The sequence below is a fragment of the Megascapheus bottae genome, chromosome 11 (genome assembly GCF_031878675.1).
Source record: "Megascapheus bottae isolate mThoBot1 chromosome 11, mThoBot2.hap1, whole genome shotgun sequence".
Lineage (NCBI taxonomy): Eukaryota > Metazoa > Chordata > Mammalia > Rodentia > Geomyidae > Megascapheus > Megascapheus bottae.
In genome coordinates this window covers 14,545,764-14,565,777 of record NC_143519.1, presented here as the reverse complement: position 1 = coordinate 14,565,777, position 20,014 = coordinate 14,545,764, and the positions used below count along the sequence as shown (strand labels likewise).

Below are 20,014 nucleotides of genomic sequence, written 5' to 3'. Positions count from 1 at the left end.
CTCCTGTGCTGTCTTTGCCGGCTCCGTCTCGATCAATCTCGGTCGGAGACTGACCACGGGGAAGTGCTGATCTGGAAACTCATTTCAGCCTCCTGCTTCCCCGGCAGAACGCCCGGGGCTCCCCGGTGCCGCGGGGAGTCCGCGCGCCCCGGCTCGGCTCGCCCCACCGGAGCCCTCCGCCGCCGCCTCCGCTCCGGCTCCCGCGCCCGCGGCGCAGGGCACTCGGGAGAGCGGGGCCACCGCAGGGGAAGGGGCGGCGGGGCGCCCAGGATGGACGCGCGGACCTGGCGCGCTGGCTTTCGTGGTCTCCTCCTTCTGGCTCTCCTGGGCCCGACCCCGAGCGAGGGCGCCGAGACCTGCGAGGAAGTTCGGAAACTTTTCCAGGGGCGGATTGCGGGAGCTGTCAAGGGGCTGCCCGACTCGCCGCGGGCAGGTAGGGAGCGGCGGGCGGTCCTGGCGACCCTCGGGGGGACGGGGTGGAGGGCGATGGTCCTCCGCGCGCCCAACGCCGTCCCGGGGGATACCGCGGGCCGGGGACACCGCTGGTTGGGGACAGAGACCCTTGGGGCCCTCCGGTCCGCCAAGTGAACCTCACCCGGGCCTCCGGGGATGCGGGGCGTGGACGAGGAAGGCGGCCCTGGGGCTCTCCCTAACCGCACCCACCCGGGGCCGGCGTCCCCAAGCTCTGCGTTGGCTCCCGGTCGGGTCTCCTTAATCGAGGACAAGGCTTTGGAAGGGTCTGGGAAAACAGACATAACCGAGGACAGGAGTGCCCTGGCTGCATGTAGATTCAGAGGCACAACGGCACGAACGGTGAGGGGCGTGCTGACGTTTTCACAAACTGCCAGGAGTTGAGTTGGTTGCCTCAAGTTGCCTTGCTAATAGAAATTATGAACCATGTATCTATCTATATCTATATCTACTTCTATATCTATCTCTATATATCTATATATATGTGTGTATGTATATGTATGTAGTGCAGACTGCAGTACTAACCATCCAACCCATCTTTCATTTCCCAGTGAGGAGATGTGACCTTTAGCCTCCTTTAGGTGTGACCTCTATGCCCGGGCACTAAGCCTTTCTTGCAAGAAACGCAGACAGCCAGCTTATCTCGCAGAACCATAATGTAGTTTTTTAGCCTGCAAGGCACGGGGCAACAGGAGACCAAACTTAGAGCACTGAATCTGGATAAGATGTGCCAGAGACTGACAGTGTCAGTGAGTGGGGCTGGTATGCAGCGAGCTTTCTGATCCTTCCATCTGGAAGAACAGACATTAGCTGTCCAACACAGTAGTAGGTGTGTGTAGAACACGCAGCTCCTAAGCCCTGATGGTGAAGACAACACCCCGAGAAACCAACGCTGTGAGGCTGTTGTTGAACAAAGACTTAAGCGGAGGATGCTTAAAGATTTCAAATCCTCCCAGCCATAGATTCTAACACGGGCACACTTGCTTTTATAGCGATACCCAGCTAAGTAATTTTGCTTGCTTGCTTTTGTGGTTGTGACCTTTCAACTCTTTTCCATGCCAGGGAGCAAAACTGGTGTTTGGAAAACTGAATATATTTGAGCTTAAATGACCTGTCTCAGAAATGCTTATTTGAATGCTTGTTCAGTACTTCTAGATGCTTTTTCAATACTCCTGGAAATAACATAGTCAATATTCTTAGCTTTGTTTGATTCTTCTCAAATATCTCCTTAAAATTATATTTTATTTCACTACGTCCTTTCGTTAAGTAGTAACTCTCACTCAGCTGCTGATAAAAAACTAAATGTGTGTGTGTGTGTGTGTGTGTGTGTGTTTATGGTGAGCCCATTGAACTGTGAAATTCTCACTTGAATTATTCCATTTTGTCTGTCAAATACCATAGCTTTGGCTGATATATTCAGCAAATGTTGACTGCTACCCAGTAAGGCTTTGATTTCAACACTTTCCCTTATAGCTCAGTGTTTCTGGTGCCTGCTGAATACAACACAAGGACTAGAAGCTGTTGCATTTCACTTGTAGAGCCTTGTATGGGTCTTTTCTTTCAAAGAACTTTGCACAGTACTAATCACTGAGTTAGATTTTTACCAGGATATAAGGAAAAGGGAAGCTCTGCTCTTCAGTGGAGGAAATGGTTGTCACAACAGGTTCTAGCAGAAATATCTCCTTTCAAATAATTCTGGTTTGCATTCCCACTGCTAGTGTCATTCTTTATCTGTAACTGAAGAAAAGCACAACAGCTCCCACTAAAGGAGATGGACAGAGTTATACTTAAGTGTCAGTGAGAAAAAAGGCTAAATTCTATTGAGATCTTCATTAAGGAAAAGTCATGTGAAAATATAGTGCTGATTTTGACTCACCCAATAAAAGGAACTAATATTTTGTGTTGTGTGTGTGTGTGTCTGTCTGTCTGTCTGTCTGTGTCTATTTGTGTCTGTTTGTGTTGGTCGCTCATTTGCTTGAATAGTTATTAATTTAAATAGTATCTTTCAGCATTAATCTATCTCTTCTTTTTACTAAAAAATTGCTTTCCAGACTAAATCACAAATACCCTGTGTCTCACAAATGTTTATTTTTGTTATATGTAACCTATGACATTTAACATGATTCAGTATGGATTTTGGATATCTTATTTCCTAAAATGTATTCTCAATTTCAAGAAAGAACATGAGTAATATGCAAGCATACATTTTCACATGAGAATACAATATGTTTTCTAAATAAATATGTTTATTCAACACATAGTCTTTCAGTGAGAATAATGAATATGTTCCACTTGGTGTTTATTTTTCATTAAAGTACATGTTTAGTACCTTTTTGCATTTGTTATACACAGTAGATACTTCCTATGAGATCTTTCCAAAATGCTGTTTTTATAATGTAAGGAGATAGAGTAACTTTTTACAGTGACTTCTTACATTGTAATTTTTGCATCTCCTGAGAAATATATTACACAATTTGAAATTGTTAAAATGTGGGAACAGCCACTTAAGTTGCTTCTGCAGTGTCTCTACCTTCGTCTCTGTGTTGCTCCAATTCTTTTTCTGCCTATTGAGTTCCTAAGGATGTTTGGATGAGAAATATAAAAAAGGGAAGAAGGTGTAAATGTGATTAGAATTATAGATTTCTTTGTGTTCTGATTTTATTTCCTAAGAAGTAGTCAGGGTGCCCTTTGCTTTTGTTTATTTTATTCAGAAAAGAATGGTGAGTGGAAGTGTCACTTAAGGTCCTTTCATTTTCATTTTATTTACTGGGGAGGGGAGAAAATGCATTCTAATTTAAATTCTGTTCACACATGTGTTGTTCATACAAGTATCAGAGTAATTTAGAGATGTAAATAAAATACTGACTATATATATACACACCCCCCCATATATATCTCCTGACAGTATATACATATATGTATGTATAAATATGTATATAGGTATATATTTGTAGTAATGGCTTGAATGAAGGACTCATGTTTGGCCAGGCAGGTTCTTTACCACTGAACCACATTTCCCGTCCTTTTGTGTAATAGTTATTTTGAATCAGGGAGATAGGGTTTCAGTTTTTACCCATGTCTGTGTTTGGACCACAATCCTGTTTCATACTTTCCACTGTAACTGGAATGATAGATAAATACCATGTCACCCAGCCTTTTATGAAGTCTGGAGTCTTGCTAATTTTATTATTAATATTTATTATTATTATTATTATTAATTATTATTATTTTGCTTGATCTAGCCTGGAATCATGAGTCAGGATCTTCCTGGTATCAGCCTCCAGAGTAGCTAGCATTATTGGACTGAGTATCCATGCCTGACCCAACTAAATTTAATGCATGTGTATCAACAGAGAACTCTGTATTTCAAAATAGTTTTGACTGATCATCTTGTTAGTGGACTTTCATTACTCAAGTCAATTAGCTTGTTGAGGGAATCAATTTATTGTAACTTATGATTTTAGAGGGTGCTTCCCCAAATCAAGTAGCCTACTGATTTCTGCTTGTAGGGAGGAAGCCAGTATGGTCTATGTGTATAGCTGAGGAACCCCCGACCCCATGTCATGTGCCTGGAGGCGAAGAGAGAAAGAGCCAGAGTCTCATTTCTTCTTTGAAGGTATAAGGACATCCCTTAAAGCTTGAGCACCAAAGATTCCCCCTTATCTCCCAATAGGTTCCTTTGGGCACCAAGCCTTTGCCAAATGGGCCTTTGGAGGGTAGTAACATCGGAACTGCAGGTTTAAATGAATGGGAAGAATTGAGAAATGGATGTGGCAGAATGAAATTGTAATACTGTAAGACACTTTTAAGTAGAACTCTGTAATTTTGTTAAGCTGCTTTCATTGTAATAGAATTTTATTATGATGCCAAGGCAGTTTGTCTTATTCTTTTATTTTTAAAATATTTATTTATTTAGCCATCATGGGGCTTGAACTCTGGGTTTGGGCATTCTCCCTGAGCTCTTCAGCTCAAGGCTCCCGCTGTACCCCTTGAGACTAGTTTTCTAGTGGTTAATTGCAGATAAGAGTCTCACAGACTTTACTGCCTGGGTTGACTTTGAACTGCCATCCTCAGATCTCAGCTTCCTGAGTTACTTAGATTTCAGGTGTGAGCCTCCACATCCAGTATGTCTTATTCTTATACCCAAAAGAAGAGTCTTGTTTCATTGGCACCACAGCTACCTAGGTTTCAAAACCTGGCTTTTGCAAATTACTCTATGTTAATTAGTTATTATTTTGGAGCCTTTGTTTTTTTCATCTGTAAAAATGAGAGTATTATGGAAAGATGGAAAAAAGGAAATAACCCATGTAAAATGACACAAACTCAGGAGATAATGTTTTCAACAGGCTTGTCTTTTGTTTTGGTACTGAGGTTTCAAGTAAAGGACTGTGCTTTCTAGATGGGTGTTCTACCATATAAGCCATGTTTTTTGCAGTAATGTTTTTGGACAGGATCTTGTGTTTTTGGCTGGGGTCAGCCTTAGACCCTTGTCTTTAATCCATGCCTTCCTGTCGCTGGAACTATAGCCATGTACAGCATTCGTGACTTGTTGGTTGAGATAAAATATTTAACTTTCTTGGCTTGGGTTAGTCTTGAACCATAATCCTCCTTGATGCTTCTCATAGTGGGGATTACAGATGTGCTACCATGTCTAGTTCTCAAAATATACTCATTCTGCTATTATAAATTTTAATTTACTGGCTTGATTTTAACTTTCCTTGATTTTTAGATGACATTTTAGTTTCACAACTCATATATCAGAAGAAGTTGAGTAATTAAAATTAAGAAATGTTTCTATCATGTCCTGTCCTTCCTCCATGATATTTTTTTGTTTGTATGATTTCATGAAAGCATACATATTCTCTTAGAAGATTAAAGTACTGAACAACAAAGAAGGAGTGTAGTAATTTTTCCATTCAAAAATAACCACTCAATCTCTTTGCATCTTTTTTTTTCAGCATCCTTGGCAAGCCTCTACCAGGTGCATATAGACATATAGATATACAAAGACATATAGATATATGAACGTATGTGACATGTTTATATTTCTTTGTACTGTACTTTCCAAGTTATAAGCGTTTCCAAGTTATAAGTGTTTCCTATTTTCATGTCATTAAACAGTTTAAGTATATTTTAGCTGTGTAATACTCTGGTCAAGCCTCATAAGTAAATTAAATTCTCCCTTGATGTTAGAAATGTATGTTTGCAGTACTTATAATATCATAAGCCTAAGGAGATAAAAGAAATCTATACTAAACTCTCACGTCATTCACAACATTGTATTCATACACAACCTACATCCCTACTCTAGATTTTTTTCAGCCTCAACACCAAAGCCATTTGGGAAGCTTTTTATTGTTGGGACTATCCAATACATTTCAGATTTTCTCCACTAGATATCAGTAGAAATTCTCCTCTGAAGTTATAACAATATCTCTAGATATTTTCATGGGAGAAAAGAATCCTCCTTTAGAGTCACTGGTATGAACAAACTTCACTCATTCGTATATCTATGCACAGATTACATAGCTGGCTTGTTTGCATGACTCAAGTTATTATTATAGAATACCTTCTTTCTTTATTCTACATCGAATTTATTTATTATTGTCATTCTTTTTCTTTTGGGGCTAGTCCTAGTGTTTGAACTCAGAGCCTCGATGCTATCCCTGAACTTCTCTTGCTCAAAACTAGCACTCTAACACTTGAGTTACAGTGTAACACTTGAGTTACAGTTTCTGAGTAGTAAGAGCCTCACAGACTATCTTGCCTGAGTTGGCTTCGAACTGCGATCCTTAGATCTTAGCCTCCTGAGTAGTTAGGATTACAGGCATGAGCCACTGGCATCCTGCTCTTTTTTTTCTGTTTATTCTAGTCCTTTCATTAGTGGATTGTGTGCATGAAGAAAATGGAGAAAATATTTTTCTCCTGGGGCCATTTTAATGGACACATGATCAACCCGTGGTGTCACACAGGATTCAACACTCAGAAATGACTCTACACTTGTTTGATATTCTATAGTCACTATGATGAACTTTGAGCACAGGCATGAGAACCTATAACTGATGTAGCTGGCTTTGTTGTACACAGTCGTTCAATACAGATTAACTTGAACAGAGCTTGGAACAAAATATGAGTTGAATATTTAATTTAGTAAAGATGCAGAAATCATCTCGACATATCTTTAAACTTCTGTGTTTCTTAAACACTAAAGTCTATGAGTACTGCATATCTAAGATTTTGATATCTATAAGTATAATGTATAATATATGTTTTGTGGTGGTATTTTTTTTTGCGTGGGCAAAAGATGGGCTCCTATTCATTTCCCTATTTCCCACACCATTAGCCTAAAACCCACCAGGGCCTAATTTGAGTTTTGCATATTCTATTACTTTATGGATGGCTCAAATAAACATGTCATTAACCAGTAAAATCGGCTGCTTTGCATACCCCACAAAACGTACATCTTCAACCCAGAGATTAAGTAAGAAAATCAAACAAATAATTCCCTGGGCTATAAAAGATCCCCAAAGTCTCTGCTGTGCCTGGCAGATATATAAGTCCCATAGATTTACCTTTTTATCTGCTGAGCCACATCGTCCAAGCACAGTAAGCCCCTCTCCAAGTCCCTTCCCTCCTGAGAGTTTCCTCAGATCTCTCCCTTTGATACTATACCTGTCCTGCTGGGCCTGAAAGGTCCCCTGGAGTGAGGAACAACCTCTCCAGGTAAATTGTCAATGCTCCAGCCAAATAAAGCTGAGTGTACTCCTTTCATCTTGTGGTTTCTCTTGCTCACCCCTGAGGTACCAAAGCTTACCACATATGGGTCAATACTTAGTTATTTATAATGTAAAGCAGGGACTCTCTTTAAATATATTTATTTCCCTTTACCAGGAGCTATTTACAAGCATGCTTTAAAACTGATATTTCCCTGATTCAATAATTTACGCCACTTTTAATAGGTATATAGATATGTAGATATGTAGAATTAATTTTATGTTTACAGTTACCTAATTGGTTATTATGTTATATTCTTTATAATATTAATAGAATGCACAATGTATTAGGTGACAGAAATACACTTTAATTGGGCTTAGTTGTGTTGCTGAATAAGTTCTTTCCATGAAGCTTTTCTTGTGCACCTTTGCCATAAATTCTATAGTGATACAGCCCTTTTAAAATTGAATTTAAATTTTGTCTACATTCTAACATTTTTAAAGAAGTAAAGTGAACCGATTGTCATACAAATTTCTGAAGGAGACTCCCCTCAAATGTTCTGCATGGACAGGAAAATCATTGAGCTGTTGACATTTGCACAGCTGTTGCCATCATCTAGTCAGAGTAACTGATCTGTCCTAGAGCTTCTCTTCCATTCTTGAGATACTAGAAACACAATCAAGGTGACCAAATAGAATTTGCATTTGACCCCATACTAATTAGATAATGTTTTGTTTGGATATGTTTCTTATAAAATCTTATATTTCATAAATAAATTACTAGTAACAAACTAGAAAATTAACTAGATGTTTTCCATCTTCCTCTCTTGTTAATTCTATATGTGAGTAAAGTAGATACTGCTTATCTATAGGATTATAGCTTAACCAAGTGGATTTTTAAAAAATATTGTTAAAGGATACTGACTTGGAGTTAAGACTCTATGCTGACCAAACAGAGCCACCACAGACTAGAATAAGCAAACCAGTAAATTATATTTAATCACAAAACCTGATAAATGGTAGCAAGCATAATTTGCCTCTTGTGTATTTCCAACACTAGCACATTTAGAAATACTTGTTTGATAATAGTCTTTAAAATATATTTATTTTAAATTGACAGATATACTTGCATGCACTTCTGGGCAATCTATCATGGAATGGTTAAATTTAGCTAAATATTACAATGCTACCAATTTTGGTGGTGGATGCATTTAGTAGTCACTCTCTTAGTATTTTCCAAGAGTTTATTATATCAACACTTACTATATTTAGTATGCTGGACCAGAGCTGTTTTGAACTTCTTCCTTCTATTGATGACTTTTTTTTTAATCCTTTTACCAATGTCTCCCTTAAACTGATACATCTTTTCTAATTTCCATTCCACTCTACTTCTATAAGTTCAGTTTTTGGACATTCTAAAAATGCATGTCACCAAGTAATTTTTGTCTTTTGTACCTGGTCTATTTCATGCAGAGTTCATCCATATAGGATCCTCCTCCTCCTCCTCCTCCTCCTCCTCCTCCTCCTCCTCCTCCTCCTCCTCCTCTTCCTCCACCACCACCTTTTCCTCTGCCTCCTCCTTCTTCTTTTTGGTGGTTGGTGGGTGAACAATATTCCATTACGTGTCTCCTTCTAGCTGTCAGCCGATAGTAAGTTTTTTTGGTTGTTAAGGCTTCTCTTTTTACTTGAGAAAATTTTGTTTTCCTATATGATGTATGATTCCCTATTTGTTTAGCACATCTGTTTTTGTTTTTTTGTGTGTCAATCATGGGGCTTGAACTCTGGGGCCTGGGCGCTATCCCTGAGCTCTTCAGATCAAGGCTAGTGCTCTTCCACTTGAGCCACAGCACCACTTCCTAGGATATCTTTTAAGAAGCATGAAAAAATTTTACCTAAATAGAAAAATATTTCAATAAGTGATAGTGAAATGAACATACCTATTTTGATGTAGCTTAATTGCTCACTTAAGTATGTTTAAAAATAGTCATGATTTAAAAGCTATTAAAAAGTGATTTTATAATTCAACTTTTTATTACTAAGTAGGATAACGAGTTTGGATACGAGTGAGTATACTTTATTGATCAACTAAAATGAATGAGAAACAATATTTCTAAATGTCCTTTATTCATTGTGTGTGTGTGTGTGTGTCCTTTATTCATTGTGTGTATGTGTGTGTGTGTATGTGTGTGTGTGGTAGATGACTGTCAATATTAAATTACTTGTTCGGATTTATTTGCCTTCTGGATCACTCTCTTATTCAATAAGGTTATACTATGTTACATTTGCTTCATTTTCTTTTGATCATTGAGATGTCTGTGTTTAATGAGCTGAAACTGAAGTAGGTCAATAAAATGAAGAGATTAACAGTCCGTTTTCACCAGGCTGGGAACACATTTTATTCTGAGTTTCTTAAAAAGTCGTTTTAAAAAAGGTTTTTGATCAACTTAAAAGGTAAAGGAAATAGGAATAACACGGAAGACTCAAAAGCTGAGAAATCAACGAGGTCTTCAGGGTACTATTTGTCAGCTGGAGTTATGTGGGCCTGTACCTGTATAGTGAAGAACTTTAGTTTACTAAAGCAAAACTAAATTTTACTTTCTGCTTTTATAAATCCAGGTATATGGAAAACCTTCAGGTTATTAAATATTTAGTATTCAATTTGTCTTAAAAATGTCTTACACACATAGCAAGGAAAAGAAGTAGGCTTAACAAATTACCAAAATTTCATGGCATAAATAAATGGAGAAAATAGATGCATTAAACATAATTTATAATATACAATTACTACATATTATAGTGAACAGAAATTCATTTTTATTTTTTTATATTTTTATTGTAATTAATAAAAGGGTTACATGATATTTGCCAGATAGAAGGTGCATTAATTCACATACATTGATACCCTTTCACAGTCTTGGAGAAATTCATTTTTAAATAGCTTAGCTTTTATTCTGTCAAAGGTTAGCTGTGTGACCTTTAGCCGATGACTCAACCTTTAAGAATATGTTCCTTTGTCTGTATGGAAATAGTGATGCAGGTTCATTTTTTTCCCTTTCAATCCTTTTTTGAGGACATGTGACTAGTTGTTGATAGTGATTTGTCATATTTTCTATAAATGTGACACAATTAATTCTATGATGGAATCTTGTTCGATACATTTAAAAAATGTGTTAAGTTAGAGAACAAGCAGAGAAACCAGAGATATGTTTTCCTTTCATTTTAACAAAATATCAAACTTTCAACTGTTTGTCTTTTGTCACTTACCATCAAAATATTGATCCTATACTCTTAGGAGATAGTGCATGTTTCATTTTGTAGATTTATTATTTGTGCCTTAATTCTTTAGTAAGATCAAATTTACTTTTTCATATGTGTAGTTTAAGAATTAAAGCCTTGTTTTAGTAAAACAATACTGCCAATTTGAGGTTAAGAGGAAGGTGCTTTTATATGGAAATATGCAGTAATTCTGATGCTCCTATGAGTAGCTGACTGCAATAAGTGATTGGGAGATAATTTCTGCTTTTTATTATTTATTATCTTTCTTGTCAAAGAACATATGGGTTTTTGTGTCTCTGTTACTGGATAAGAATAAGAACTTTTCTTCCATACCAAAGACACAGGTTAAAATTTGCTAGCATGAGGCCGGGAGTTTGGCCTAGTGGTTAAAGTGCTTGCTTAGCATGCATGAAGACCTGGGTTGGATTCCTTGGTACCACAAACATACAAAAAAGCCGGAAGTGATGCTGAGGCTCAAGTGGTAGAGTTCTAGCCTTGAGAAAGTCCAAGGACAGTGCTCAGGCCCTGAGCTCAAGCCCAGGACTGGCAAAAAAAAAAAAAATTGCTAGCATGTCCTTCCCTTCAGATGGACTCTCCATCTGATTCTCTGCTCTGGGCTGTCAGTGGGCATTTATGTCCTGGCAATTAGTGGAAAAACAGTGACAGAGCAGACTGGGGTGAACAGAAGGCTTGTGGCAAATAAAGGAAAAAAGACACAGAGCCTCTCAGATGTTGTCACAATTCTCTGTGGATTCCAGTAACCAGTGACAGTGCCCCATACTCAGCTATGAGGTAGGGAGAGCTATTCTGTACCTTACAGTTTCCTATACCTGTGCTTTATAGAAACTTTATTATATGATCTAAGAGTGTCAATCTTGTTGTTCCCAGTATTCTTTATGAGAAAACTCTATATAATTTAAACATTTCAACTCAGAAGATAATTGCATGTGGAATGTATAGGGGCATAATTCATTTCTACTTTCGGTTACTTCATGATTCTGCTTTTGTTAATTAATTGTCTCCTTATTTTTACCTTTTCTTCTTTTGTGAAGAATGTCAGTAGCTGCCAACTTTTTAGGTTTCCATTGGGAATTTGACTACATAGATAACATGACCTAACATCACAGTAGTTAAATTCCTACCTATCCTACAAATTCAATTAACTGCCAAATTTTTATGGATCCTGTCCTACTAATGTCTCTCTCTGTTCTCTGCCTACTATTACTGTCACCACGCTTGAACTTAGCTTTGTCTGGCTGAGTTAGTTGACCTATATTTACTCAGTCTTTGCACATTGATTCACTACAGGATTCCCAGCTGAATTCTCTACAAAGCTCAAATGTCACATTTATCTTTTTGGTGTGTGTGTTTAGTCCTTCAAGATTTGTCACTGACTTTCAAAATAAATGATCTCTAAGTATTTGTATGCATACTTAATGCACGCATCTTGATCATTGTTACCGCATTCCATCAATCTACCTTCTATCTAACTCAATGTCACTAAGACCCTCAAGTTACTTGCTTCCATTGTCACATATGTATATTGAGCATTAAAGAATATGATCATGATTGGGTGCCAGTGGCTGGTGTCTGTTATCTTAGCTACACAGGAGACTGACATCTGAGGATCAGAGTTTGAAGGTAGCCTAGGCAGAAATTTCCTTCAGACTCTTATTTTCATAATCAGAAAAATGCTAGACTTCAGGTGTGGTAGAGAGACAGCTATAAGTAAAAAAGCCAAGCAAGAGCATAAAGCCTTGAATTCAAGCCCCACAATTCAAGCTCCAGTATTTTTATTTTTTCTCTCTCTCTGTCTCTGTCTCTGTCTCTGTCTCTCTCTCTCTCTTATAGGCACACAAACCAAAGAATAGAACTGTATTTAAATAAACAATTTTTGTACAATAAGATAAAATACTATATTGAACTAAATCATGGACAGTACTTAATGTATAACATATATAATTAAAAAGTTATCAGCTATAATCATAGACAATATCTTATTGTCAACAAGGACATTAATACTTGGAGAAAAATAAAAATGAATGTAAAAGAACAACTTCAAGGGCCTAGACTGTGGCCTCGTGGTAGAGTGCTCACCTAGCATGCACAAAGCCTAGGGATCGATTCCCTGGTACCACATACCAGAAAAGCTGAAACTGATGCTGTGGCTTAAGTGGTAGAGTACTAGCCTTGAGAAAGCTCAAGGATAGTGCCCAGGCCCTGAGTTCAAGCCCCAGGACTGGCAAAAAAAGAAGAAATTCAAGTGCTATAAATGACTAAAGATACATGAAATTGACTTAGCTCAGATTAACAAAGAAAAGGAATTACTAAGGACTATTTTTAAATATTAAAATACTAATATGTAAAGCCCTATGATTACAAAAATAGTATGTCATCTATCCTCATCTTTAAACACTGGAAAGAATATGGATGAATATTACTTTTCTATTTAGTGGGAATTTTGAAATAAAGATTCTAGATTTAAATTTTGTGTATTCCTTGTTCAACTAATTTCAATTCATAGGAAATGCTTTTGATATAAAGTAACTGGACATAATTTAAGCAAATTTGTATATATGCATGCTCATTGAACACAAAATTTCAGATAATTTAAATATTAATGACAAATAATAGATAATCATGTAAATATTACAACAAAAGGAAAAGTATACAAAGTATAAATTAGCTGACTCAGTAATATATTTGAAAGGAAAAGCAAGATTTTTGTCTTCTTTTTTTTGGTCAGTCATGATGCTTGAACTCTAGGGTGGGCACTGTCCCTGAGCTCTGCAGCTCAAGGCTACTGCCCTGCTCTTTGAGCCACAACCCCACTTCCTATTTTCTAGTGATTAATTGGAGGTAAGAGTCTCATATTCTTTAGTGCTTTGAACTGTGATCCTCAGATCTCAATCTCCTGAGTAAAGATTACAGGTGTGAGCCACTAGGCTCAGCTTTGTCTTATTTTTATTTTTTTCTTTTTAAGCTACTTGCATATCAGTGCAGAAAGGAAAAAAATCCACAATGACATTAATAGAAGATAATATTGGGAAACAGAATTTGGAGTAGAAAAAGCAGTTAGGAAGTAAAAATATTTTAAATAATATTATATCCTTTGATTTCTTGGAAAAATGATTTTAAAAATTCAGTTTATTAGTTTTACTTTGCTTTACTACCTGAGTCACAACTCTACTTCCAACTTTTTGATGGTTAATTGAAGAGAAAAGTCATATAGACTGGACTGGCTTCAAACTGTGATCCTCAGATATCAACTTCCTGAGTAGCTAGGAGTTATGGGGTGAGGCACGAACACCCAGCAGAAAAAGATGATTGTAAAATCAGTCATATCTTTAAATTTAAATTTATCCTATGGTCAATTAATAAAGGTTCATGGCTGACATAGAAATACTGAAGTGAAGCCTTGTGCACTTTTCCTGTTCTGAGAGTCTCTGTTAATAACAACTTGAAGACTACTGGATTGATTCCAGTGGAGCATTGAAAACTGCCTGGCTGCTGTCTTGACTTTGATAGTTTATCTGCCTCTTCATATTCTAGACCCTTATTTAGATTTGTTGGATCTGTCTTCTCATTTGGAAGGCTCAATTTCAAAAAAAATTTTTTGAGGTGCTGGGATTATACTTAGCATCTTGTTTGGCTAGGCAAGTGCTTTGCCACGTAAGCTATGATCCAAGTCCATTGGCTTTGTTTGTTTTTCAGGTAGGGTGTTGCACTTTTATTCAGGCTGGCTTTGGACTATAATCCTCCTACCTCTGCCTCCTGAGAAGCTGAGATCACAGGTATGAGTCACCATGTCTGGCTTGTTTCTGTGCGAGGTCCTTGCCTCAGACATGGCTCCTCCTGTCTCTGCAGAGGGACAGTTTTTTGAAACTGAGCTACCCTGAATAAGATAACTTTTCTATAGATTATCCCTGGAGATGAAATGCTCCAAAGTAATTCCAGAGCCAGAGATGATTTCTATAGTCAGAGAATCTAATTCTGGTCATATCTTTAAGGGTATAGCTTTCTGGGGAAAAAAAAGGCTCATTTCATTTTGGGGCTGGAATGTTAGTCTGTGGGGTTTATTTGAAGGTTTTTTCTTCTTTGGAAGGCCTTTTCCATACTGAATCTAATATGACTTTCCTCAATGATAAATATAAGACCATTGTTCCCCTCAAATACTTCATAGACTCAGGTTTGAGTGACAGAAGCCCAAATGAAAGTGTCTTCAAAAGAGGAACACACTGGATGTGTATTACAGTGCCCTGAGCCACTGAAAGGCAGAAGAGGGATGGAGATGAGTCAACAAAATTAGATGGATTAGCAGACTATAGCTCTGTTACTCTGTGTGACTTTTGAATTGCTTTTCCTGCTGCAGGACAGCCCTTTTCACACAGCAGGAAACACAGCCATCCCAGCTTCTGCCAAAGGCGAGAAACTAACCCAGTTCTCTTGATGGCAAGTTAAGAATTGTTTTTCAGGAAGGGAAATTGTTTGTCATTTTTTTCATTAAGTAGAAAGATAGGTTAAGGGTGGGAGAGGAGAAGGTCACAGAAAAGCTATCCCTACCACCCATGCAAATCTAGAGGAGTGGGGCACACAGTGAAACCATCGTTCACAATTACCCAGTATTTATGGCAGAACCCAAATCCCTGCTTATTGTACTTGAGGTTCTACATTACATAATTCCTGCCTTCATTCCAGTTGTGTCTTCTGTGTTCCTTCCTGCCATGTACTCTAGGCATTTTCTTTTTATCCTCCATGATTCCCACTGAGAATGCTATTAATGTAAAACTACATGCTAATTTCACATGGACCATTTCTCAATAGTGTGTTTTTAAAAAGCTGAAGAATGGCAGCTGTGTAGGATAAAGAGCAAGACTGTTTAGGTACACTATAACACCACAACGTTCAGTGTTCCTTCTCTGTAATGCAATCCACTTTCTGCTCAGAGGGTGATGGAGAGGTTGTTAATGCTCAGCTTACCTTTGTTCAGTCTCCTTTTTTTGCTCCCATCCATGGAGCAGCAAGTAGGAAAAAATTCTAGACCTTTCACAGTTTCTCACAACTTCTACCAGGCCACAGCCACACATGCACTTGGCACTCCTTCTCAGCCATACCTCAGTAAGGTAAGTTGGTAATTCCCTTTCCTCCCTTTCTCCCTACTTTTGTGTAGCCAATCCGAGTTCAAATTTGTTTTTATACTTACCAGTTATGGGAGGTGATTGCAATTTAATCACAGGAAAACCAGTTTTTATAAAATAGAATATTTTGATGCTGGGCGCAGTGGCTCACAGCCGTAATTCTAGCTACTAAGGAGGATAAGATCTGAGGATCGGGGTTCTAAAGCAGGCATGGGCACTAAAGTCCATGAGACTCTTATCTCCAATTAATCACTAGAAAATGGGAAGTGGGACTGTGGTTCAGGGGTCAGATGATAGCCTTAAGCTGAAGAGCCCAGGGACAATGCCCAGGCATGGGGTAAGGGCTATAGCCTTGAGCTGAAGAGCTCAGGGACAGGGCTCAAGCCCAGAGTTTAAGCCCTATGACCAATAAAAATAAATAAATAAATAAATAAATAAAATATTTTAGTATCTTATAATTTTTAGCATCGTGATGATGAAAATATTCAAGACATAATTCTTTTTTTATGTATTTTTACTGTAATTAATAGAAGGGTTACATTATATTCACCAGATAGAGGTTGCATTATTTCATATACATTATACCCTTTCTCATGTCTTGGTCCCCATTTCCCTCCCCGCCCCACCACCCCTCATCTTGTTTTCGCCCCTTCCCTATCCGATCATATATACAATATATCAGATAACAAAGTCTTTTGAGAAACTGCCATACTGCTTTCCATAGTGGTTGGACGAGTTTACACTCCCACCAACAGTGTAGCAGTGATCCCTCCTGGCCACATCCCCTCCAGCATCTGTTGTTATTAGATTTCTTGATCCTGGCCATTCTAACTGGAGTGAGGTGGAATCTTAGAGTTGTTTTGATTTGCATTTCTTTTATGGCCAGAGATGTCGAGCATTTCTTCATGTGTCCATAGACCATTCTTAATTCTTCTTCAGAGAAAACTCTCTTTAAGTCTTTGGTCCATCATTTAATGGGATGGTTGTTTCTTTGGAGATTAGTTTTGGAGTTATTCAAGTCTTTGAGCTGTTGGTATATTTTAGATTTGAGGCCTTGGTCCGTTGTATGGTTAGTGAAGATCTTCTCCCACTCTGTAGGCTTTCTTGTTAATTTACTAGCTATGTCCTTTGCCATACAGAAGCTCTCTGCAGTTTAATGCAGTCCCACTTATCCAGACTTTCTCTGATTTGTTGTGTTTCTGGGTCCTTATTAAGAAAGTTTCGACCTATGCCAAGTAGACTTAGTGTATCTCCTATTCCTTCTTGTAAAGTTTTCAGTGTATCAGCTTTTACCTTGAGGTCTTTGATCCAGTTGGAGTTAATCCTGGTGCAGGATGACAAGGAAGGATCCAACTTTAGTTTTCTGCAGGTGCTTAACCAATTCTGCCAGCACCACTTGATGAAGAGGCTGTATTTCTTCCATTCTATATTTTTGGTTCCCTTATTAAAGATTAGATGGCCATAGGTCTGTGGGTTAATATCTGGGTCCTCAGTTTTATTCCATTGGTCTTCAAGTCTGTTCTTGTGCCAGTACCAAGCTGATTTGGTCACTCTAGCTCTGTAATAGAGTCTAAAATTTGGTATTGAAATTCCTCTATGCTGTTCTTTATGCTAAGAATTGTTTTTGCTATACGGGAAGACATGATTCTTCAATTTTTTTTTCTGGGGTGGGGAGTTTGGCCTAGTGGTTAAGTGCTTGCCTAGCATGCACAAAGACCCAGGTTTGATTCCTCGGTACCATATATGTAGAAAAAAAAGCCGGAAGTGACACTGAGTCTCAAGTGGTAGAGCTCTAGCCTTGAGAAGGTCCAAGGACCGTGCTCAGGTGCTTAGCTCAAGCCCAGGACTGGAAAAAAATATAATTCTGAGAGCTTCTCCCATTTCTCTAGGAAGTTATCATTTTTTTCTCTAGACCTAGAAAACTTATTGTATCTTTTATAAAGTTTTACCGCATTATGCTTTTGTATCAAGCACATCTAACTGTCATCTGAGCCCTGGAGTAAACTATATTTCATGCTCTTGCTATCCTTAATAAAGAAGAACTGTATCTCACATAGAACAGGTGTTTAATCAATATTTCATGAATTCATTTGATTTATTAATCAAAATAAAGAGCAGGAAATTACTCTGCAATTTAATGATGACTCAATTTATTGGAAATTCTCCTGAGAAGTAAGTAGATTGTGTGTGTGTGTGTATAAAAGGGTCAGATCCATTTATGCTACAGGGTCGTTCGTTGCTCCTACACTATAGAAGCACCAATTTACCTTAAGATGCCATTGTTAAGAACTCTGGTTAAATTGACTTCAGAAAGAATAAGCAGCTGGTTCAAACTGTATTCTGATATATTTTATTTTTATGAGTTGTTTATTAATTTTAGGGGAATTAACTACCTAGTACATGTGTTTAAAGAGTTATAATCATAGTATCATTTCAAACTCCTGAGAAATACAACAATAGAGAGAATCTATTTCTTTGACCATTGAGAAAATCAGTTTGTTTGTACAAGGAATGAGTTTCTGTGGTAGCCCACCTTCTGTCATTCCCTTGTGACTTTCTTTTCTTTTTCTTAACAGGAGTTAGAGAGGCAAAAAGTACACAGAACAAATTGAGATATTGAGAACTGAAAATTGTTTTGAATGTCCAAGGATAAGGAGAGTCAAGTATTATTTCTATGTTTTTAATAGGTAGTATGCAATAGGAAATACTCTGAGGGGCAGAGGTGGGACTCTCATGCCAGTATACAGGCTGTTGTGGGGGTAAAGTACACAGCTGAAAACAAGGTACAGATACCATTCAAGAAAAAAAATGTGGAGGTCATTGGGTGTGAGAAAAATGAGGTATTTTGAGTACCCCCCCAAGATATTTTACAACAAGAAAATGAGTGATTGAAACATGACAAATATTACTTAGATTTGACAACTTATCGGCAGTTATATGCATTTACCAATGAGTGTCAGGATCAAAATTCAAACTGTGGAAGTATCACAAGAATGAAATAGACACAAGCATTCCAACCTAAAGATGCTTAAGAAGTTTCTTCTGCAGAGAAACAGTTGTAATATTACTTATGATTCACTTGTGTTTGTTTCTCTTAGTGCATTCTTCATGAATACGTCTACACTAAGCTAGTGATATGATGATATCAGGAGAGGTAATGAGAGAGATGGTGAGCGGTTACAGGAAGTCTTAGATTTGTGGGTGAGGGAGTTTGGACTTCATGAGAGATCTTTTAGCAGCGTGTCATGCTCTGAATTTCATTTTAAGATTTTTCTTACCATGTTACAACTTTTGGAGCTGTGAGATGAGAGTACTCATGAGAGCATAGGTTATCAAATGCCTAGAAGAACTGATAATTTGAGCTAGAAAGAGCTAAGCAACTGAAGTTTGTAATTGTTCTCAATTTGCTAAATATTTCTATTTTTATGTTTGCATTTGTATTCCAGTTCTTGCAATGTTAACTTAAATGTATATGCAGAAGTTTATATCATATAAAAATAACCATAGTGGGAAAGAATTATGAATTTAAGCATAAATGAAATATGAAAAATATTTTATTTTAGCTGAAATAGGCAACACTGTGAAATGAGCTGAAATTTTTGCTGGGATCACAGGCATGAATTCTCATGCTCAACTTGATTAAGATGGGGTCTTATTAACTTTTTGCCTTGACTAGTTTTGAATTGTGATATTTCCAATGTCTGTCTCCGTAGTGGTTGGGGTTTTAGATATCCCACATGCTAAAGCCCTGAAGTGTAATTTTGCTGTCATTATAATTTTCAATTTAGTGTCTCAATTTTAACTTCATTGATTTTTAAGATGAAATTCTAGTTTTATGCCAACATAAATCAGAAAAAAACTTTAATGAATTTCTAAGATTAGGAAATATGCTTCTGTCTGAAACATTTTTCTTGTGAGCTACTGTAACTCTTAAGTAAAACAAAGCTATAGCATTACTGGGTAAGCCTGCCAAATCCACTATGTGCATTTTCTCCTCCTTCCTCTCCATTCCTCTGTGTGCAGAAGTGAGCTTGACCAGGCTTCAGGTATCAGCACAATTAGTGGACTGGCTACCATAGCCATTCACAGACAGTAATTCTCATTCCTTCTCCAGGCTGGAATTTGCGAATGGGAACCTACAAATTCAGACACACTGGATCTTAACTCCAAACGCTTTGGACAGTGAATAGCTTCCAAAGAAGTGCAAATAAAAGTAGAAAAGCAATAGGACTTACAAGTCCTCTGTGTTTTACTCTAAGAGATATACAAAAAATAAAAGGTGAGTCTTTACAATTTACATGTAATGTTCCATTCATAAAGACAAAAGCTCACCTTCTTACAGAGATTATATGAGCACAAACATTATGTGAGGATTGGGAAAGCTAAAAAAAATACTTTTAAAAAAGTGTGTACCAA

The 20,014-nt window shown here is 37.7% G+C and overlaps 1 protein-coding gene across 3 annotated transcripts in view; it reads left to right on the top strand.

Moving 5' to 3' along the window:
- Nucleotides 1–255: 255 nt before the first annotated feature.
- Nucleotides 256–20,014, top strand: part of Gpc5 (glypican 5) — a 1,012,282-nt gene continuing 992,523 nt past the window's right edge. For 2 of the 3 annotated variants that reach the window (XM_090341701.1, XM_090341702.1), the window contains exon 1: nt 271–433. In XM_090341701.1, the coding sequence (XP_090197827.1) occupies nt 271–433 (163 nt within the window). Of the gene's footprint in view, nt 434–20,014 lie in introns of all 3 variants that reach the window. The other variant, XM_090341703.1, reaches the window with a different exon arrangement.